Source organism: Caenorhabditis elegans, chromosome III (assembly GCF_000002985.6).
Source record: "Caenorhabditis elegans chromosome III".
Lineage (NCBI taxonomy): Eukaryota > Metazoa > Nematoda > Chromadorea > Rhabditida > Rhabditidae > Caenorhabditis > Caenorhabditis elegans.
Window position 1 is genome coordinate 6,171,214 of NC_003281.10, and position 20,884 is coordinate 6,192,097.

Consider the following 20,884-nt stretch of genomic DNA (forward strand, 5'->3'; position numbering starts at 1 on the left):
AGCACATTGGGAATGTATAAACGTTTATATGAAAAAGAAAAAAGGGAAACGAAAGAAAAAGACACCATGATTGAATCCGAAAGGGAATTGGGCAAAGAGAATATGATAGAGCACTTGTATAAATAGCACAAGTAGAAAAAGAGCAAAGTGCTCATGGGGAAAACATTTTGAAACTTTCTTTCGTTGAAACCGTAACCGACGACACGCGAAACAGGCGGATTTGAGATTTTTGGCGTGACACCGAAAATAGGAGACGACCTTCGAAATGCATAAGATTTCGAAAAAAGATACCAAAATTCGATTCACGTGAATTCTCAAACCACACCGTCCGCTGTCAACTACCCTATAAATTTCACGGGGTATTGTGGGTCGTTCAAGAATTGGTAGAGCAACAATAAAGAGTGAAGTGCGTTTAAGCACGAAATGATAAGAGAAATTTGGGACATAACAAGTTGATAGGGACGAAATTAATAATGTACTAAATTATGAGAATACTAACCAAAAAAAGGATATTATAGAATAAAGAAAAACAATGAATAAGGAAATGGGAACACAGAAAACAGAAGAATAAGAAAATAGTTGGGCCTATTATTGATTTTTCCTCAAATGTGGAGGAACGTACGATCCAGCCTTGGCAGCTCCCGAAGATGCTGGAGCAGCAGCTGCAGGGGCTGGTGCTGGCTCGTTACGCGCTGGAGCTGGATTGGCGGCGCTCATCATCTGAAACGTTGAATTTAGACATTTTCAAGAATAATAAAAATGATTTTTGATAGTTTTAAAACCTTGAAAACTTAGAGTAATTATTTTTCCTTGACACATACCTTGAGAGCTGCAAGAGCACTATCACGTCCACTTCCAGCAGTTGTCGGATACGATCTTGAAGACCCACTTGAAGATGGGCCCGAACTTCCTGGCCAAGCTCCACCGGATCCAGCTTTTACCCAACCTCCTGGTGATTTGCTCTCCTCTTTCTTATTCTTCTCAATTTTGCTTGCATCCGCTAATGATGGGAAGGCAGCGTCACTACCCATATCCAGATTTGCAGCAGCAGCTCTTGGTCTGTACGGAGCTCCTGGTCTTCTCATTGCAGGTGGCTTGTAAGCGGCAGCCATTGCTTTGTCACTGATCGTCACAGCTTGTTCCGGCTCCTCCGTCGCTTTCTTTTCACTGCTAACTTGTCCCCAAGTCTTTGTCTCATGAACCTCGCGATCTTCTGGTTCTTCGTTATTTACTTGATCTTGTTCACTTTCAAGACCCATATCTTTGATTTTCAGACCATCTAGTCTGCAATAAATGAGATATTTAAATGAAATCGGAGCGAATAATCTACTAACCTTCCTTGACTTTCTCCGTATTCAATCCATTCACTTTCTTCGTTAGGATTCACGGCCTTCTCCTCTTCTACCCGCTTTTCAGAAACATCCTCCGACTCTTGCTCATACTCCTCTTGACGCTTGGCTCTTCGTTCGAGTGCTTGACCGACTTCTTCGATTTTAACGGCGGACTTCTTTTTCTTGTCTTTCTTTTTAGCAAAGAAAGCGCTCAAATCGTCACTCATTTTGTGTTGTTGTGAAAAGCGAGTCGGAACTGAAACGTGGAACATTTAGAGAGTAAAATTATTTTGAACGGCCTAAAATGAAACGACAATAGCACAGTTTTCTAATATAGTGAAGTTCAAATAACGAATATGACATGTAAAGTTACTGTGCACAAAGAACAAATGATAGGAAGTGGCAAACTAGCTGGAATTTACTGAAAATGAGAAGAAAACGCGACGCAACACGTCACGCGCGTATCAGAGATTCATTGCAGTTATTTGGCAGAAGGCTGTCTTGACAATAATGAATTTGCTAATTGGAATAGTTTAGGCTTTTGGAGCTTCTAAATATAACTAACAAAAAATGAACAAAACGTGTAAGTTGAAGAGAAATCCAGCTAAAAATTCAGTTTCGCAACAAAAAAAAGTTAGAGACTGCAAACGCGCCAGGACGATTACTGGCGTGTATGGCGATTTTGTTGACGCATATCTCGTTTTATTCAGTTTTCTCTCACATTTACAGTATTTTCGGATGAATAAATTGCTTTTGGTCGAGTTTATAGCAGTTTACATGTATTTATTAAATTAATATTTTAGTCATTTGGATAATGATACAGTTTCCACCACCCAATAAATAAAACCTTACTTTTTTAGGACTCGTAGTGTATGCTAGAGGAATCTCACTTGGTGGACGAGCTAACAGCTTCTTTCATCTCCGATCAAACGTATTATCTTCTTCTGATTCCAAGTCTCATTCCGGTTTTCATCGTCTTTCACTTTTTCAATTGGCTGGGTATGATACGAGAAACGCAACTTATTTACGAGTGTGTTATGAATTTTTTCCAGGTTACGAGTTCTTCTTGAACAATTAAATAATGGCAAATGTTGAAGCAATTCCTGGCTATCTCACGGCCACTTTTCCCACACTTCCAATTGAGATCAAAGACTATGTCTCTGCAATTCTCAAAGAGAATTCCGATGAGATCACATCTTTAGATGAAGTTATGGATGCCGTTGGTGAACATCTTCAAGCTTCCGTGGAAAATCTTTGCGAGGTTGGAGCTAAGAATGCTTGTCAACAACTTCTGAAACTACTTCACGGAGACAACCTTCCAAAGGCTATCAAACAACAGGAAGCAACTACGAAACGTCTCGAGCAAACTGTTGACATGGCTGCTGAAAATCAAAACTTTGAAGCTCTTCAAAGCATCTGGAAAGTACAAACAAGAGATACTCCAACTACCGTTGATAAGAAGAAACTTGCTAAGGCCGAAGATCGTGCTGCAGCGAAAGCAGAAGCTCGTGCAGATGCACCTGTTGAACGGAAGAAGAAGAAGAATGAGCCATCAGCAACGGCTTCCCAAGCTCCAATTCGTGACTCGGGTGCCCGTGGAGCCAACTCAAAGGATATCAAACTGGAAAGTGTGGATATTTCTATCGGTACGAAACAACTTCTCTCATGTGCCGATGTCACAATGGCATTTGGAAGACGATATGGATTGGTTGGAAGAAACGGAATCGGAAAAACGACGCTGCTTAAAATGATTTCAAGCCAACAGTTGAAGATCCCCGCAGGTATTTCAATGCTGTCTGTGGAACAGGAAGTGGAAGGAGATGATACACTCGTTTTGGATGCTGTTTTGATGTCAGATACGAAGAGACAAACACTTCTTGATAGGGAAAAGACGCTGCAAGTGAGATATTCAGAAAATGATATTAATATTCAATGAGAATAATATGACAAAAAAGTCTGATTTGAATTCATTCCATTCTTGAAATATATATTTTTAATTTGAACAAAAATTAATTCATTTTTCAAAATTAAAATTTCAGAGTCGTATAAACAAGGACAATATCAATGACGCCGAGAAAACCAAATGGAATGACGAGCTTTCAAAACTTTACATCGAAATGGAAGCTCTCCAACTTGACAAAGCTCCAGCACGGGCTTCTTCCCTTCTTTATGGTCTCGGTTTCACTCCAGACGAGCAGAAGCGTCCAACAAAGGAGTTCTCTGGAGGATGGCGTATGAGAGTTGCCCTTGCCAGAGCTCTATTCGTGAAGCCAGATCTCTTGTTGCTTGACGAACCGACTAACATGTTGGACATGAGAGCGGTTTACTGGTTGGAAGGACATTTGCAAGGTTGGGAAGGAACTATTTTGACGGTTTCTCACGACCGTAAATTCCTCAACGAAATTTGCACGGACATTGTTCATTTGCACACCAGACGATTGGATCACTACAAGGGTAATTACGATCAATTTGAGAAGACGATGAAGGAAAAGTTGACGCAACAGCAGAGAGAATACGAATCACAACAGCAATTGAGACAGCATACTCAAGAGTTTATTGACAAATTCAGATACAACGCTAAAAGAGCTCCAATGGTTCAATCCAGAATCAAGATGTTGGAAAAATTGTGAGTTTTTATAAAATATTGTCACTAAAAATTTTATTATGATTTTCAGGCCTGTTCTTCTTCCTGTCGAACTCGAATCAGACATTCACTTCAAATTCCCAGAATGCGAAGTTCTCAGTAATCCAGTTCTCCAACTCGATGAAGTATCCTTCCGTTATAACGAAGATTCTCCCTATCTTTTCCGAAAGCTCAATCTCGGAACTCATGCCAACTCCCGGATTTGTATTGTCGGAGAAAACGGAGCCGGTAAAACTACACTGTTGAAACTTTTGCTCGATGATCTCCAACCATCCGTTGGACTTCGAAATGTGAATCGTCGTATTCGAATTGCCTACTTCACACAGCATCACGTTGATCAATTGGATATGGAAACATCAGCTATTGAGGTGTTGATGAAGAATCATCCTGGAAAGACTCAAGAAGATTATCGAGCAGCTTTGGGAAGATTTGGATTAGCTGGTGATATGGCTTTGCAATCTGTTGAGACACTTTCTGGAGGTCAAAAGTCTCGATTGGCATTTGCTAATTTAGCCTTGATGCAGTGAGTTTTGCTTGAAAATAGCAACATTTTCAAAAAATATTCATTTTTTCCTAGAAAAAAAAATTTATTCAAACTCCGTCTAATTCATAGTATTTTTCAGGCCAAACTACTTGATTCTTGACGAGCCTACTAATCACTTGGATGTCGAAACGGTTGAAGCTCTTGGAAAAGCGCTTAATGTTTTCAATGGAGGTGTCGTTTTAGTTTCTCACGACGAGCAACTCATCGAGCTTGTGTGCAAGGAACTTTGGGTTGTGAAGGATCGAATGGTGACAACTTTGGAGGGAGGACTCGAAGAATACAGAAAGCAAGTCTACAAGCAGCTTCAACTCACTGCCTAAATTTTTCCTGTTTTGTTTCGCATTCGGTTGTTTCCCATATTTCACCCAGTTTCCACGTTTTGTTACACTATTTAAGAATTCAATTTATAATTTTTGTTGAGAAAAAAGTTTATTGCTTTATTAAATTGTTCACTTCAAAATTTAAGTATGAGTGAGAGCTCTAGCCTGGAAAATAATGCAAAGGTCTTCCTTGCTCGGGTCATCATGAAGAAGATACTCGAGTTGGTAAGGCTTATCGTTCTGAAATTGGGGGTTTAACTTTCGAAGAATACACATCAAAATAACCTTGAGAAGATTGATGATAGCTGGAGTATCAGAGAAGTCGAGTTCCAAATTGATGACCTTGTTTTTCGGTTCAATTGGGCATGGTACTCCGTTGGTACAAGCATCGATGTTGTTCCTGGAAAAGGTTACTGTAGGTTACTGTAAGAAGCAAAAATCTTACAAAAGTCCAAAAGTTGGTACTGAAGACCATCCACAAGTAGCCATATTCCATGACCAGACCTTGATAGTTTGTTTAAGTCCAGGAGTAGTATAAGTTGAGGATGGATCATTGATGGATGTTGCAATGAGAAGTGGTTCAGTAAGACGGATTGGATATTCACTGTTACCTGGATTCAATTATACATTCGTAGAAACTATCAGAAAACTTGCGAACCACTCTTATCAGTTGGATTAACATTGGTCACCATAACTGGTCCATTTGAGCATTGCCACCAGTTGACCTTTGTCTCTGTAGTATTCGGCCATTGATCGCATGCCGACGAGAGAGCAAGTAGGGCGAAGAGACACAGACAACGAGCAAGCATCTGGAATTGAAGTAGAATTTTTCGTTTCGAAAGCTAGTGGATGTGATCTAAGTTGGAATAAAATAGTGAATCTGTAATTGGTTAACTGGGAAATTTGAGAAAATGGAAAACTAAATTGCAAAATGATCATCAAATTCGATAGGAAAAACTACGATAAGAGAAATATCAAAGCACATGGCAATTTGAAGAAACCACGCGTTTTAATAGTTTTTTGCATGTAATTGTGATTCTAGAATAAAAAAGAGGTCACAGAGAACCGGAAATATCCACAGGAAGTACTCATTTTCATTGAAAAAATTTCATATGTATATTGAGTATTCCTGAGAAATGCACCTTTCGAAGTCTCGCCACGATTGAAAATTTTGCTCACTCGTGCTATGCGCCTTTAAAACTTGGGTACCATACATTTTTATTTTTCATTACTTTGTTCAGCAACTTTAGCTTTATCAGCGTCTTAATATTACGTAGACGTCAGAAGATGAGAGTTTCCGTCATAATTTACGCAAATGGGTCTCGCCACGCGGAAAGCGGGTTACTGTAACACGTGTCAATATGAAGGCCGCTACTGCACCATGTTTTTCTAATACAATGAATAACTGATTCCAAGCTTTTTAAAATAAAATTATGATACAATGGAGGCCTAAGAAATTGACGCGTGGTAAAGTAACTCGTTGTACTCATAAGATATGAAGAAAATTTTCATTTTTGACGTCTATGCGATTTTTATATTCTTCTTCTATTTTGATCATTAAATCCGATGAATTGAAGGAAAGACAAAGTTTTAAAAAACCTGTGCAAGCACGTATTCTTCATACTTCCAACTTTAGGTACTTATTGAAATTTCTCAGTTTTCAAACTATAACTGAATCGGGAAATTATTAATAATTTCTGATTCCTTGTTTACTTGTTTGATTTTTGGTTCATTGCCAAAATGGCAAATATGCAACATTTTCCAGTGCGAATAGTTCTTTTTTATCAAAATGTTATCGCAACTTTAGTTCGATTTCGGAAATTTTTCCTTCAAATTGATAATGAACAAAAACCAACAAAAAGTCAAGATTATGTACATTTTATTGTTGTTAAAATATACGCCCGTGTTATAGTGCAAATATAATTAGAAATCTTAAAGCCAATCGCCAAATGGGAAAGCATTTTACTTAAGGAAGGCCCAAGCCTGGACCATCATGCATGAGGTGTCTCCGGATTGGTTGTCGTGAAGGATGTACTCGAGTTGATATGGCTGATTGTCCTTGAGTAAGGCGATGATTTGGTCGAACTTGGTGAAGTCAATGATGACGTCAAGTTCTTGGTTTCCTGGACGGACTGGGCATGGGACTCCGTTTGCGCAGGCGTCAAGGTCCTTCCTGGAAGATGAATCGTTATTTATTATTTAGAAGTCGAGAATAGCCTAAACAGTTCACCCATTCTAATCCATTAGAATTAACTTAAAGATATAAACTTACAAAAGACCGAGAGTTGGGATTGAGCTCCATGTGCATCCGTTCCATCCTCCATACTTCCAGATATTGACGGTGTTACGAAGATTTGGCGACACATATGTGCTCGTTGGGTTATTGATTTGAGTCTTGACAACAATTGGCTGACTCAAATGAATTGGGTACTCGTATTGTTTTCCGGTAGAGTCGTATGGAGTAGCATTCAAAAATTGAACTGGTCCAGATGAGCACTGCCACCAGTGCATCACTTTGTCGGTTCCATTTGGTGCAGCACAGTCTGCCAAGTTGTCGACAACTGGGAGAACAAAAGAAGTGGCAGCGATGCAAAGAACTGAGAGAATGACACACCTGAGAAGCATTGTGAGAGGCTGAAAGTTCAAGAATTCATTGAAAAAAATGACAGTTTTGAATGGTGAAATGGTGATAAGTAGTGATGATAAGGGAGTAGAATGCAAGTAGAATAACTTTGGGGAACTGGTTATTAAGAAGCGTAGGATCAGGCTCGGACTTCTGTTTAGACTCGAGCCCAAGTTAAAATGAATCTTGGTGTACATCATGACGATCTGCCTACAGCGTGAGTTCGGCTAAACTGTATTTTTCTACTGAAACGAATAAATGGTGAAATTATAAAACCGTTCGTGGCCTTAAATAACCAAAAGCGGAGTTTTTTCCCTACTATAGTCTAACAGAAAATCAGAAATATGACCTTCCACTCCTTCCCAAGCTCCTCATTTATACGTTTCAATTAATCTCCACCCCCTTCAAACATCCCGGGGCTCTTTCCTTATCAGACATCAACCCATTTTCTCTATTATGCTTGCTCTTCGGTATGTCCGCGACGTTATCAAAAACTTTTCTCTTTTTTTTTCTGAAACTCCCCTGTGCTTTCTCTAATTACTCCACTTCCTTTGCTCTCCAAATATACTCTATAATCAATTGACGTCGATGGAAAACTTGTTGCAAACACGTGCTGAAAATGACAATTTTGGGGCAGAGGGCGAACCGAACTCGATTTTTATTTTTTGGACACTGAAGTGGTAGCAAGAATGTGGTTTGAAAAGTTGTCCGGTTTAGAAAAAATGATAACGAATTTCGTAGAAGATTTGGGAGGATTAAAAAGTTTAATTTCCGCAATTCTTGCAAACCTGTCAAGTAAAACATGAATCGGTTCCGTTATCATTTGAAACTTGATCACTGATTGAAATATGAGTTTCACATAAAATATATATTTAGTCGATCATTTCCTGTTAGAATATTTGTTTATTGAGTTGCATTTTTGACAATTTGCACAGTTCCTGTTATGCGGCATTAAACCTATTTTGAGAGAATGTACGTACACAACTTTTTAATTATTTCGTTGAAACCAATTTACGTCTTATTGGAAAAATCTTTTCGTTTAATTAAGTTGGTCGGTAAAATGATGATAACTTTACAATCAGTTAAAGGAGAAGCAGGAAGAACGTACACATCCTATAGGTTTGAGGTTTTAAATCTTTCCAGAGCGAAATTTATATTGTTTAAGTTGCAAATAAATGTATGTATGGAAATTTATTTAATCAATCATGTTCTTTCAATTAAAAATATTTTAAAATTTCTCTGATAACCCAAAGTACCCTCTATGTAGAATACGAGACTATATAGTTATAATGGGTAGATTTTATTTTTTTTTTGTTGCACGAAGCGTTGTTGAAATACATTAAAAATCTGAGGAAAACATACGAAGACAATTGCGTAAAGCTATAAATAAGCCTATAATATTTGTAATTTACTCGATCTGTAATTGACGGGTTACTCTCATATTGATTTGTTCTATAATGGTAATTTCCATTTGAAACTCTACAAAAGTTCGAATGGATTTGTAGATGTTTCCTATAAGAACATTTTGGCAGTACCATTTCACCATTTACTTTGATAACCTGGGAACTTTATAAGAAACTTTTTTCCCAATTTTGGCATTCTTCGCATAACTAATTAAACCAAAAACTTTAGTCGATCATAGACTAGTTGATGGGTGTTTCCTCTCTGAAACATAATAGACCCTATGTTTTACAAACTATGTTCTATTGACTGATAACTTTTTCTTCTTTGTTCTTTTCCCCTTACAAACCGGTTCTGATAAGGGTAGTAAAATTCAGGAGCACCGCTAGCAGAAGTAGTAGCAACAACAGTATAAAGTACACGTTTCCTCCATGTGACCTATACTGCAATTTTCGGATTATTTGAATGACCTAGAACGAAACTACTTTCGATGACATTACAATTTTTAGTGTGTGATAATAAAAAAGTGATAGATAAACGTTTTTCGAGCAGAGCAGACATCAAAAGATTGAGAGCAAACAAGAGTAAATGCGCAATAGATTTCGGCGATATCCGGTTCAGAAAATAGGATGATATTTGTTTATTGGATTGTGATAAACATAGACTACAAGTTAGCCATTGTCATTTCTGAGCTAGGTGGTTTAAAAACTTGTATCAGAATTACTGTTTAGGTTTTCATTAGGTTTTCAACAACTTCAAATTTGTTTTTAAGCTTTCAAAACTTTCACCTAAAGTTGAATGTAAATAGATTTGTATTGGTGGTAACTTCACAAACACACTACACACAACATCATATTTTGAAGTTGACTTTTTTAGCACATTTTGGATTTAGATAACACAAAAATTCATTTCAAGTGGAAAGATCAAAGTAAACATGAGACCCTTGATTAAGATATAAAAGTCAATAAATTAATAAATTAGTATTCCCAATCCCAAAAAATTCACTGGTTCAAGCAAGCATTGGTTGAAGCAGGCTTCGAACTTGGCACTGCTCGATATTGAATGCTAAACGTCAACTGATTGTAGCGAATTATTCCACGAAGAGCAATCATATTAAGCTCAGAGGTGAACACTTGGTTTAGGATTGTGTCACAGCAGGTTCTGGAAAATAATTTTCGAACTGAAAATTCAATAGTATACCCTAAACTCACATCATTCCAAATAAGTCAAACTTTCCAAGATTAACTTCAATCGATTGCCATGGACATTCTTGCATACATATTGCTGCCAATGGAGTTTTTGTCATTTTGAATTCAATTTGTTGTCCTTCTGGAGCTTTGATATGCCAGTAACAATTGGTCGAATTGTCTGTGGAAGAAGAGAAGCTGGATGGGTCTCCGGCTTTTGCGTCGAAGGTTTCCCAAGAGGATGTAGCCTGAAAGCATTATGTTCTGTTAGTTCTCAAAAAGTTGTTTCAATCTACCTGAAGCACGGCTCCATTACAATTTGGAGCAGTACCAGATGGTAAGCTATCGCAGCTAGCTCCTGTGAAATAGCGCGGACATTTGCATTGATTACAGTTACGGGAGTCTGTGATTCCACAATTTGAACACTTCATTTGTATCTTGCATTGGCCTGGAAAAAATGAAAAGTGCTTAATGGCTAAATGAATAGTAATAAAATTTGGCTTGGTAATAGCTACATTTTACAGTCTACAGTCCGTCTACAGTAAGTTTATCCAATTTTGAACCCTACAGTACCCCATCAAAGAGTATATTACAAGACACATCACCCAATTGTGCTTACTTGTGCAATTGTACAACTTGTTCACTCCGATAATATCTGAAAATGCTGGTGCCTCTCGTTGTCCCATACTATTCTGGAATCCATTCTCCTTTGCCAAAATTGTATACTTCGATGAGTCAACAGCAAATGCATCTGTAATATTTTCATTACCAATTCAAATTAATTTTTGCTCTTACATGGGTAATACTGCATAACACTTCCATAATCATATGGCAAATTCAACAGCTGTGCCTGATCCACTGCCATTTTTTGAAAATTGTATGCCTGACTTGGAATGATATTGCTAAAGTCCACATAGACGTAGTTATCCCGATCGGCGCGTGATTGTTGGTGCCAGAAGCCAATGGCATGCATGAGCTCGTGGGTTGCAGTACCAAACTGAAAATAAATTGTTTTTAGAGCTCTTCATAGGAAGACATAAAACACTTGAATGTTTTCTGTAAAAATGTCTAAATATGAATAAAAATTACCGTATCACAGTTTGGCCCAACTGAAACCATTTGGTATGGCATGTCAACTTGCTTTCCGACATATGACCAACATCCTCCTGCAGATGATAAAAAGAGACGGTTTTTAGCATTATTGTCTTCCTGAAAAATTATAATTTGAAAAAGGAACCAATAGATTGTTGGAAACCTTGAAGCTCAGACAGCTGTTATCATTCCAAAATTGAATTGCTTTTCTGACATTGGCTATGTTGGTGGCGGCTGGAATATTTTTTCCCAGTTTAAACAAAAAATTTACTAGAACTTACATAATTTAGTATCAAATTGATAAAAGATCGGAACACTGACACTCCAAAAATTGGTAGTATCTACAATCGCTTGCCTCTTTGATCGATAATTTCCATTTTCAATTGCAGTTGCAATGTGTTTGGCTTGTTTCTCATTCAGCATGATGTCAGATTCAAATGTGTATTCTACAAAACACAGTTTCTTTTAACTCAAAAAATCGAAGAAACTTGCCGTTGATATCTTGATTCAGTTCTTCAAATTTCTTTGTCTGATTGTTCTTTGGACCGTAGTTTAAGGCAGCCTGGAAATATAACCTTTACAATTTACTATTTGGATAAAAATTTCATTGAAGGTTGGAGTATTTTTGATACCTACATTTAATTGTAAGTTAAACTAAAACCTACGAAAGTAACAGGAGGAGCAACACCTTGTCTTCCTTGAACCCTCGGAACACGATTCTCAAACGCCTTATCGATAATTCCACGAATCTTCTCTCGATTTGTAACTGAATCAGGATTATTGTCCACCAGAATCTTTTCCAGGGCCTTTTGAGTCGGGGCACCCAGCACGAAAGGGATGAAGAATACAACGGGGAAGAACATGTTTTGAATATGGATAACTAATTTTAGGCACTGTTTATATACGGGTTATCCATAGTGGTCCCAATGGTTTGTTGTTGTTATTCGAGAATGGAGGTTTATGAAAGTTTTTGAAAGAACAGGAACATCACAGCTTGAGTCATCATGTCAATAATAATAATGGTCAGTTAAAATGGATCCAGTTATTAAAATTTTGTAAAAATTGAATACGCCCTGTCAGTAACGGAAATAATCTATTGTGCTCATTCTCAGGTCATAATTTTATTTGCAAGTAGAGTTTGATCACGGATTTTTCTCAAAGTTCAAAAGCTCTTTTAACAATAATTATTGACTAAAGATTCTAGTAATAAAAAGTAGAAAAAAACTTCTCACGTTTTACTTGACGGTTTTAGCTCTCAAAACTTCAAAACGTATGAAGTTTGGAATCAAACGGGGATTTCAACAATACCAGGTAGTTTAAAATGAGTGGATAGTTTTTTATTTGTTTTTCCTGATAAATTACTTTGCTTGGAAGCTCCGTCAATTTGTTTTGTGAATCAACAAAATTTAAGTTTATATGAAGGTCCCAATACTAAGTTTATTCAATAATAAGCCAATAAAATTTAAAAAACCGTTTGCAATACAATACTATACTATAATAAAGTTATCTAAAATCTCCTAATTAAATCAAAAAAACAATGGGCATGCGTTATAATAAAAGTTGAAATTAATAAAATAAAATCAATGAAGTATTCACTTAAATGTCCATATAAACAATGCAATCCAATCCATCTAAACATTTTTTTTGACCCACAAGTGGATTTATTGTTTAATCAAAGTTAATCAAAACAATAAAAAAGTCGGGACCCTCACGAGTCCGACAACGAGAGGAAAAAAATAGACCGGCATTGAGAGAAGAAAGGGAAAAAAAGACTTTTTGGGAAATTAGAGATCATAGAATTAATTATAACCGACAAACAAAATTATTCAAAACCGTGTTATGGAGGAATCAATAACTTTAACAAATTCACGGGGAGAAAGGAAATGGGGAGTATTATGAAAAATAGCATTCCAGACGGGGACAGTTGAGGTGAAAAAATCAGTAATTTTTGGTTTTGTACATATAATAATCATAGGCCTTCTTTTAGACTCTGTAATTCTGATCAGATCGTTTAGATTTGGGAAGTAAGAGGTACCGCTTATAAATTTATAAAGAAGTAGAAGCTTTGCCTTAAGCCTTCGATGACGAATCGAGTAGATATTAAGAATTAGAAGACGGTTTTCATAAGAAGTAAATGAGATATTGCATCTTTGTAATACTTGTCGAGAGAATGATCTAAGAGGTTTTTCAAGATGAGCAGAGAGTTTAGAGTTAGGAGAGGGAGAGTAGACGACTGAGCAATATTCGATTATAGGGAGTACATAAAAATTAAATAAATAAGCGTAGAATGAGGGGGAACTAGATTTGAAGCTTTTGAGTAGTTGTTTTGATCTCAGGAGAGCAAGAGCTACAGTTCTATTGATATGGGCTTTGAAGTTCAGAGAGGAGTCCGTAATGAGACCAAGGTCACGAACGGTAGAAGTTTCATGTATAAGTTTATTTTGAATTAAGTAGGGATGAACTGGGTTTTTTGATCCCAGCCTTAGAAGAGCAGTTTTGGCGTGAGCAAGAGGAAGGGAGTTAGATATAGACCATTCAATAACAGTGTCGATGCCTTTTTGTAAAACAACGTGATCATTAGAGTACAGCTTAATGTCGTCAGCAAAAGCACCAAAACAAAGTTCGGTGGGTAGGCTGAGTAGAAGGTCATTTATAAAGACCTTTTTTTTTCCTTTTTTTTGGGATGAAAAAATTCGCAAAACATTTCCCCGTGGTGTAGAGTTGAGTGGATCGGTGACTGCGACAAAAATGTTTGTTTGTTTTTTCTGGACCTTTTTTTTCTTTTTTTTTGGGATGAAAAAATTCGCAAAAAATTTTCCCGTGGTGGAGAGTTGAACTCATCATGAGTTTGTTACACGAAAAATAGATTGTTACACGAAAAATAGATTGTTATACGAAAAAATGCATTGTTACACAAAAAATAGATTGTTACACGAAAAATAGATTGTTATACGAAAAAATGCATTGTTACACAAAAAATAGATTGTTACACGAAAAATAGATTGTTACACGAAAAATAGATTGTTACACGAAAAATAGATTGTTATACGAAAAATAGATTGTTACACGAAAAATAGATTGTTATACGAAAAAATGCATTGTTACACAAAAAATAGATTGTTACACGAAAAATAGATTGTTACACGAAAAATAGATTGTTATACGAAAAATAGATTGTTACACGAAAAATAGATTGTTATACGAAAAAATGCATTGTTACACAAAAAATAGATTGTTACACGAAAAATAGATTGTTACACGAAAAATAGATTGTTACACGAAAAATAGATTGTTACACAAAAAATAGATTGTTACACGAAAAATAGATTGTTACACGAAAAATAGATTGTTACACGAAAAATAGATTGTTACACGAAAAATAGATTGTTACACAAAAAATAGATTGTTACACGAAAAATAGATTGTTACACGAAAAATAGATTGTTACACGAAAAATAGATTGTTACACGAAAAATAGATTGTTACACGAAAAATAGATTGTTACACGAAAAATAGATTGTTACACAAAAAATAGATTGTTACACGAAAAATAGATTGTTACACGAAAAATAGATTGTTACACAAAAAATAGGTTGTTACACGAAAAATAGATTGTTACACAAAAAATAGGTTGTTACACGAAAAATAGATTGTTACACGAAAAATAGATTGTTACACGAAAAATAGATTGTTACACGAAAAATAGATTGTTACACGAAAAATAGATTGTTACACGAAAAATAGATTGTTTGTTGAAAATTTCAATACTGAATTCTGATTTATTTATTTTCAGAGAAAGTCTGTAGAGATCCCGATTGAATTCCTTCACGGTTTGACGCGCCTTCTTCGAGCAGAATGACATTTCCAGTATGTAAAAAGTGAATTTGAGAACAAAATATAGGATTGATTTTTTGGCAATTTTTTTTGTAAATAAAAAGTTTCAGATAAATTTAGTGACCGTTTAAAGTGCAATTTGTATTCACAATGTACGGTTTCCTAAGAAGCATTGGGCAACTGGTGAATGAAATATTAACTATGTAAAATCTGTTTACTATGCTCAATTGTTAACTTCTATGAAATTCTAAAAAGTTTCGAATAATTCGATTTCCAAAGACCATTCAAAATTTCTAAATGCTGCTAAACTCTTTTTTTAAACTTACACTTCAATCGGTTCCAAGGAAATAATCACTTGTTTGAGCGCAACGTATGGAAGACGGAGAAGTTGAAAAGGAGTGGAAGAAATGTTCTGATCCATGACGGAACTATGGAAATGAGTGATGGAATGTGCAAATTGGGGGAGATATGAGATCGTGACTCGCCGCTAAAATTTTTGTGGTGATCTAGGCTAAACATATGCTTTCAAATGACATACGTCTCGATTCGAAGTCCGGGACTAGATTGACTTCCTTTCCTTGTGAGAAAGAGAACCAACTAGGAGGAGAAGGAGGTGACCTCTTCCCGGTTGTAAGAGTATCAAAAGAACGCGGTCCACTCACGGTCTCCTCGGGTGGAAATTGTGATAGGGCGCGCTTGCTGCACCTTCATTGCGTCCATCGAGATTTCACCATTGATAAGTGATTTCCCTCGTTTTTTATTAGTTTTTCGCCGATTTTTCTATTTCAAAAATAGTAACAATTATAAAGTAGACTGAAACGAGAGTGGAGAAACAAAAATTATCGGAAACCGTTCGGTGGAAATGCATAACGAACTGTTTGAAAATATCAACTGAATTTTCGGATTTTTTGAAATAAAATTTTTATTTAAGTTTTTCTCATAACCTGCAATAGTAACGTTTATAGAGCAAACTTTTGTCGTCATTTTAAGATATAATTCGTCTATGTACCTGTTGAAAGAACTCAGATCGAACTCTTTTTGTGAAATCCAGTTATAATTTTTCGTTAAAAAGAGGAGCTAAAAGTTATTAATCTGAATTAAACGAGTCGAGACAGTGAATCTAGTTGATATTTGGTATTTTATTGAAGCAATACACGTATAAAACATTTTATAATGGGTTTTTCGGCTCCAATTTTGTTGGCACAATATTTTATTTCTTGCCACATACTATTGTACGTTTGGGCTCAAATAAGCCATACAAAGTGCTGAACTATGAAGAATAATGTTTCAACATTACATTACTTACAAAAAATCAGGTTGAAAGCAATATTTACAGTCTTTCTTGGCTCTATTCAACATAACTTAGTATTACCATCTTATTCTGTGCCTCAACTTAATCGTTACAAGTTTGAATTCTTGAGGAAACTGTATTTAAAACCTATTACGGCCTTTCAAAACTCAAATTATTTTTTTTTTTGGAAGCTCCACTGCTAGTTTCCCACTTCACGATTTTCCAATTTCAACTTGTTAAAAACTGACAAGATCACAGAAAAAGCCACACTTCCATGATAAAACCACAGAAAATTAAAGAAATTGGGCTGAATGTCACAGATTTGGTGATTCTGGCACATGATCATTTCTCAAAACTTCAATTCAAAGATAATATTGTTTGTGACCAAACCTTCATTTCTTATTTGACTTTCAGGCTATATATTTAATTTTATTTCTTAATTGTCTTCAAATTTTTTGAGATTTCCCCACTTTATGTAGTGAAAACAAAGATAAACTTCTTATTTTCTCAATGTTTCAATAAATTTAACCTTTTGCAGCAAGGTATTCTTTTTAACTGAGAAAACTATTTCAAAAATTCATTTCATCTTCTTTCCTTTTTTTTCTCAAGAAAAATTCATAAAAGAAATGCATTTTTTCCGCAAAAATAATTCAATATTCAGAAGTGCGCCAGCACGCGAAAGGCGCATCGGTGAAACGCGCAAGCAATCTCCCTCCCCCTTCGTTTCCACCCGAGGAGACCGTGCCACTAGGAAGATCAAAAATAAATGTTATGAAATACATACTACAATGTATCTAAGAAACATTCAAAATTATTGATGAAACATTTTCACAGAGAAATATTTTTTGAATAGAAAAGTTGTCCAATTTCAAGACACAATCACTTCTATTATTTATAGGAACACTTTACTTCGCCTCTTCTGTAAACTGTTGCTAGTTTTGAATATCTGAAATTTTCAGTTTAAATCTTGAATTCTGCAGTTTCTGCGACAAATCTTTAAAAAAACTAATGAATTAATTCCGTGGTACAGTGCATCCAGCTAATATTAAAACAAGTATTTCTTCAACTTCTGTAGTCCTACTTAAATAATTTCCAAAACTCTGTAAAATACTATATGTAAATTCATGAGAGTCAAATGCTACAAATATTTGTATTAATTTCAAATTTTAAATAAATAAATAATGCATTTTCCAATAACCCGCTTTTGAATAGGTCTTTTGTCACAGCCAGAGACAGTTAGAAAAATGAAATATTGCTTATCATAAAGTACAATAAAATTTGGACTAGTCGTATATGGCACTCGTTTGAATAAAACATCTGTGCAACCATTTTTCAACATTCATAGTAAATTTTTAAGGTTTGACACTTCATGCTAAATGCACAAAGATTCATGAAGGTGGTCGAATCAATTTTTGAATATTGAATTTTGTTAATTTGTTGACTGTCATTTTTTCCTTGATTGTTTACGATTTTTTTATGAATTGAAAAATAATTGATAAAACCCAAAAAGCCAAAAAAAACAGTCATCGAAAAGATAAAAACATTAACATAAAAACATTTTTCGCGGCGGGACCCAGTGTGCGCCTTTTGCCAAAGATCTCAGAAATTTGCAAAATCACTAACATACTCGAAACTTCTCTAAACATTTTGGCAATTTACCAAAACTGGCCGAATATTGTGAAAAATCTGAAAAGTTCTGAACTGCCTAACTATTTATGATAAGGTCATGTCAAACTTTAACAATTTTTTAAAACACCGTCTTCAATGTCGATACTCTAACTTTTGCTACAATGACCGATCAAAATATCAACAAAATCTATTTGCAGGTACTATGAATGAACATTCTTCGTCATCCTCTTTCTCACTGCTTCGTCAATCTTTACTATCAGTGGATTTGAAAAATGCGTAAGCTCATTTTTAAGCAGGAACTATGATAAATTAAAGTTTTGTAGCGTGGAACTTTCTCTGAGCTCCAAACATTTTCACGATCATATAAAAGAGCTATTCAAAGATCGTGTTTCTTTGTCCGTTCATATGGATGAAATGGATAAATTCATAAGATTGCCCCGAAAGGATCAAGAAGATGTTAGAGAGGATATTTATACTGTTGAAAATGGATTTAGAAGATCCGAGTTTTGAAGAAAGAAATCCTGAGACGTTGATCAAACTGACCATCGGAGATGTTGCTGTATCTACCTTTGGAATTACGAGCACCTATTGGGAAAATGAAATGGAAGGAGTTTCGAAGATGACAGATTATCTTTTGTAATTGTTTGGAGGCCCAATTGAAGAAATGTCAATTACAGAGATAAATTTTGATGATGAGTATGCTACTTTTGTCAACTGGATCGAAGCGAAAAAGCCACCAATGATATTTATCGTGTTCAATTGAAACTTCCAACAATTATTTGTTTGATTTTGACAGACAAAACGAAGATGGATACTACGTTTCGTACACAAAAGTCTTGCTTGACAATTTGAATGTCTGCGGACAATCTGTCACATACAAACTTATGTAAAACGTCTGTAAACAGGCTGGTACAGTCTAGCAGAATACCAAATCTGGAAAAACACTTCAGCGTTTACGATTTCACCTTTTCAAACCTAATAAATAAATCCTGTTTATTAATTTTCACACCTATTAACTTTGGATGTAAATGTCGCTCCATTGAACTTTTCGGGCATGGCCGCGCCAAAACGGTGACCCATACGCATTAGACATCTGTTGCCACGATTTCTCCTTTGTTCTAACTACCCTTCTATTATTTGAAAAAAGAGAGAATAACGAAGAAGTTTGTTGTGTGTGGAAAATCTGTTCCTAATGTCAATATATAGAAATTTGCCACAAAATTTTGTAGCTTTTAAGAATGAGTTCGAACAACTTTACAAGTTCTGTCAGAACGAAAAATTTGAAAATTGTAGTTCTTTTTTTTAATTAGGAAAAGAAACTAACAGACTTGATGTGATACTTGAGTACACTTGTCAAACTTCATTCGTCTGAACTGATTAAATATAAGTCTCTACGTTTTTTTCTTCTTGTTTTCTGTGAACTTGTACATAAGTTTCATAAAATAACAAAACATTTTTGCAGGTACTATGAATAACCATTCTTCGTCATCCTCTTTCTCACTGCTTCGACAATCATTACTTTCAGTGGATTTGCAAAATGTGTATGTTTATTTTGAAGTTTTAAAAGTGGGGTTGCATAAGCCGGAGATTGAAGAAAACCACTCATATAGTGGATATACTTATCATAATTTTGGCAGTCGCCCAAGAAACTTTTTTTCGGATTTTAAACAATTATATCTGAAAGTTCTAGATTGTTTACTCTGAGTTTTTACAAAAAAAACCTACATTTTTCGTGAATTTCTCATTTTTCCAAAACTTTAACTAAAAGTGTTACAAAATTTGAAACATGTAAGGCGTTTAGTTATGATGTTCGGTTATATTGGATTATTTAATGCAAATTCAGACAAATGTCTCAGTGACCAACCCTGTTTCTAAATGTATTACTATATTTAGTTAATTATAATTGCAGGGTGAAACTTTCCCTGAGCTCCAGCCATTTTTATGATCATGTGAAGGAACTATTCAAAGACCGTGTCACTTTATCCGTTTATACGGATGACATGAATAAATTCATAAGTTTATCCCGAAAAGATCGAGAAGATGATGAAATAGATATTTATATAAATAAAATGGATTCGTTAAAAGAGGATTTAGAAGATCCGTATATAGATGAGATAACTCCTGAGACTCGATTTGATTTCACAATCGGAGATGTAACTGTACCTTCATTTGGAAGTGAGAATACTCTTGTTTATTGGGAAAATGATATAGAAGGTTTTTCGAAGATGACGGATTATTTTCTGGAATTGTTTAGAGGCCCAATTGCAAAAAATGTCCATCTATGAGTTTGATTCTGAAGAAGAATATGCGACATTTGTCAATTGGATTGAAGCGAAGAAACCTTCAATAACAGATTGTTCAATTGAAACATTCAACGACGATTTAGAGGATTTTGATAGATTAGATGAAGATGGATTATACATTGAATATACAAGAGTTCTGTTGGATAACCTAAATGTCACTAAATCCATGGATTTAATGATTCCTACTCATTCGAGTTTCGAGTTCTCGCAAGATTTTCATCTCGACGCTGTGAGGCTCCGTTCTTGTTTTGGACGAAATAACCTATTCAACTTTCATTGTAAAGAAATTGAAGTTAGCGATTCGGAAATTTCATCGGAAAATGTAAATCAATATCTACGTGCATGGGCTGCTGGCTGCTATAATGAACTTGAAAAACTGGAAGTTCTTTTCTATGGAAATGAGAATAAATTTGATTGGAAACCATTGCTGCAAGGTTTAAACCGAAAACGTACTATTTATGAACACAATATAATTGACCCAGAGTAAGTGATTGTTTTGATTCTACAATTTATTACCATTCACATTTCAGAGTGACCGATGAAACCACGGAAGTGAAAATTGAAACTGAACATCCTGGAGAGTTTGATTACTACTATTACAAATGGGCCAAAATTCACAGAAAAGTTGATTCCGAAGGAAACTTTTACATGGGAATGATTGTGAATTAGGATAATTAATTCTGAT

General features: G+C 35.4%; 6 protein-coding genes and 3 non-coding genes across 10 annotated transcripts; 4 read left to right on the forward strand and 5 right to left on the reverse strand.

Annotated features, from left to right (window-relative positions):
- Positions 1 to 8: 8 nt before the first annotated feature.
- On the reverse strand, positions 9 to 1,587 carry F42A10.5 (Protein CDV3 homolog). The gene is made up of 3 exons (NM_065937.7): positions 1,335 to 1,587; positions 822 to 1,284; positions 9 to 720 (listed from the first exon to the last, which is right to left on the reverse strand). The coding sequence occupies exons 1-3, from the start codon at positions 1,556 to 1,558 to the stop codon at positions 589 to 591; spliced, it is 819 nt and encodes a 272-aa protein (NP_498338.1). The 5' UTR covers positions 1,559 to 1,587; the 3' UTR covers positions 9 to 588.
- Positions 1,588 to 2,189: 602 nt separating this feature from the next.
- abcf-3 (ABC transporter domain-containing protein) lies at positions 2,190 to 4,958 on the forward strand. Its single transcript, NM_065938.8, has 5 exons — positions 2,190 to 2,330; positions 2,384 to 3,231; positions 3,371 to 3,957; positions 4,007 to 4,498; positions 4,599 to 4,958. The coding sequence occupies exons 2-5, from the start codon at positions 2,413 to 2,415 to the stop codon at positions 4,837 to 4,839; spliced, it is 2,139 nt and encodes a 712-aa protein (NP_498339.1). The 5' UTR covers positions 2,190 to 2,330; positions 2,384 to 2,412; the 3' UTR covers positions 4,840 to 4,958.
- 21ur-14724 lies at positions 2,201 to 2,221 on the forward strand. Its single transcript, NR_052361.1, has one exon.
- F42A10.6 (MD-2-related lipid-recognition domain-containing protein) lies at positions 4,944 to 5,648 on the reverse strand (the record flags this gene model as incomplete). Its single annotated transcript, NM_065939.8, has 4 exons — positions 4,944 to 5,079; positions 5,125 to 5,239; positions 5,285 to 5,450; positions 5,498 to 5,648. The coding sequence occupies 4 exons, from the start codon at positions 5,646 to 5,648 to the stop codon at positions 4,981 to 4,983; spliced, it is 531 nt and encodes a 176-aa protein (NP_498340.1). The 3' UTR covers positions 4,944 to 4,980.
- Positions 5,649 to 6,702: 1,054 nt separating this feature from the next.
- On the reverse strand, positions 6,703 to 7,473 carry F42A10.7 (MD-2-related lipid-recognition domain-containing protein). Its single transcript, NM_065940.7, has 2 exons — positions 7,112 to 7,473; positions 6,703 to 7,012 (listed from the first exon to the last, which is right to left on the reverse strand). The coding sequence occupies exons 1-2, from the start codon at positions 7,462 to 7,464 to the stop codon at positions 6,802 to 6,804; spliced, it is 564 nt and encodes a 187-aa protein (NP_498341.1). The 5' UTR covers positions 7,465 to 7,473; the 3' UTR covers positions 6,703 to 6,801.
- Positions 7,474 to 9,748: 2,275 nt separating this feature from the next.
- On the reverse strand, positions 9,749 to 12,005 carry nas-28 (Zinc metalloproteinase nas-28; the record flags this gene model as incomplete). Its single annotated transcript, NM_065941.5, has 10 exons — positions 9,749 to 10,024; positions 10,075 to 10,298; positions 10,347 to 10,498; positions 10,670 to 10,801; positions 10,846 to 11,047; positions 11,140 to 11,259; positions 11,306 to 11,376; positions 11,424 to 11,588; positions 11,635 to 11,704; positions 11,808 to 12,005. The coding sequence occupies 10 exons, from the start codon at positions 12,003 to 12,005 to the stop codon at positions 9,865 to 9,867; spliced, it is 1,494 nt and encodes a 497-aa protein (NP_498342.3). The 3' UTR covers positions 9,749 to 9,864.
- A 3,406-nt stretch (positions 12,006 to 15,411) lies between these two features.
- On the reverse strand, positions 15,412 to 15,608 carry C23G10.12. Its single transcript, NR_101825.1, has one exon. It is a non-coding gene; the product is annotated as a small nucleolar RNA C23G10.12 (small nucleolar RNA).
- Positions 15,609 to 18,093: 2,485 nt separating this feature from the next.
- Positions 18,094 to 18,896, forward strand: C23G10.14. 2 transcript variants are annotated; one of them, NR_147796.1, is made up of 2 exons: positions 18,094 to 18,172; positions 18,220 to 18,896. It is a non-coding gene; the product is annotated as an Unclassified non-coding RNA C23G10.14a (non-coding RNA). The 2 variants fall into 2 exon arrangements; NR_147797.1 differs by having other exon boundaries at positions 18,220 to 18,595.
- A 1,000-nt stretch (positions 18,897 to 19,896) lies between these two features.
- On the forward strand, positions 19,897 to 20,868 carry C23G10.5 (F-box associated domain-containing protein; the record flags this gene model as incomplete). The annotated part of the gene is made up of 3 exons (NM_065942.4): positions 19,897 to 20,071; positions 20,151 to 20,682; positions 20,730 to 20,868. The coding sequence occupies 3 exons, from the start codon at positions 19,897 to 19,899 to the stop codon at positions 20,866 to 20,868; spliced, it is 846 nt and encodes a 281-aa protein (NP_498343.2).
- Positions 20,869 to 20,884: the final 16 nt, after the last annotated feature.

What these genes read in the sequence shown, in the direction of transcription:
- F42A10.7 (NM_065940.7), bottom strand. Translation starts at nt 7,464, where the DNA reads ATGCTTCTCAGGTGTGTCATTCTCTCAGTTCTTTGCATCGCTGCCACT. An exon ending in ATCCCAACTCTCGGTCTTTT is followed by an intron (nt 7,013 to 7,111) that starts GTAAGTTTATAT and finishes TTCATCTTCCAG; the next exon opens with GAAGGACCTTGACGCCTGCG.
- F42A10.5 (NM_065937.7), bottom strand. Translation starts at nt 1,558, where the DNA reads ATGAGTGACGATTTGAGCGCTTTCTTTGCTAAAAAGAAAGACAAGAAA. An exon ending in TACGGAGAAAGTCAAGGAAG is followed by an intron (nt 1,285 to 1,334) that starts GTTAGTAGATTA and finishes CATTTATTGCAG; the next exon opens with ACTAGATGGTCTGAAAATCA. An exon ending in GTGCTCTTGCAGCTCTCAAG is followed by an intron (nt 721 to 821) that starts GTATGTGTCAAG and finishes TCAACGTTTCAG; the next exon opens with ATGATGAGCGCCGCCAATCC.
- abcf-3 (NM_065938.8), top strand. Translation starts at nt 2,413, where the DNA reads ATGGCAAATGTTGAAGCAATTCCTGGCTATCTCACGGCCACTTTTCCC. An exon ending in ATAGGGAAAAGACGCTGCAA is followed by an intron (nt 3,232 to 3,370) that starts GTGAGATATTCA and finishes TTAAAATTTCAG; the next exon opens with AGTCGTATAAACAAGGACAA. An exon ending in GCTAATTTAGCCTTGATGCA is followed by an intron (nt 4,499 to 4,598) that starts GTGAGTTTTGCT and finishes AGTATTTTTCAG; the next exon opens with GCCAAACTACTTGATTCTTG.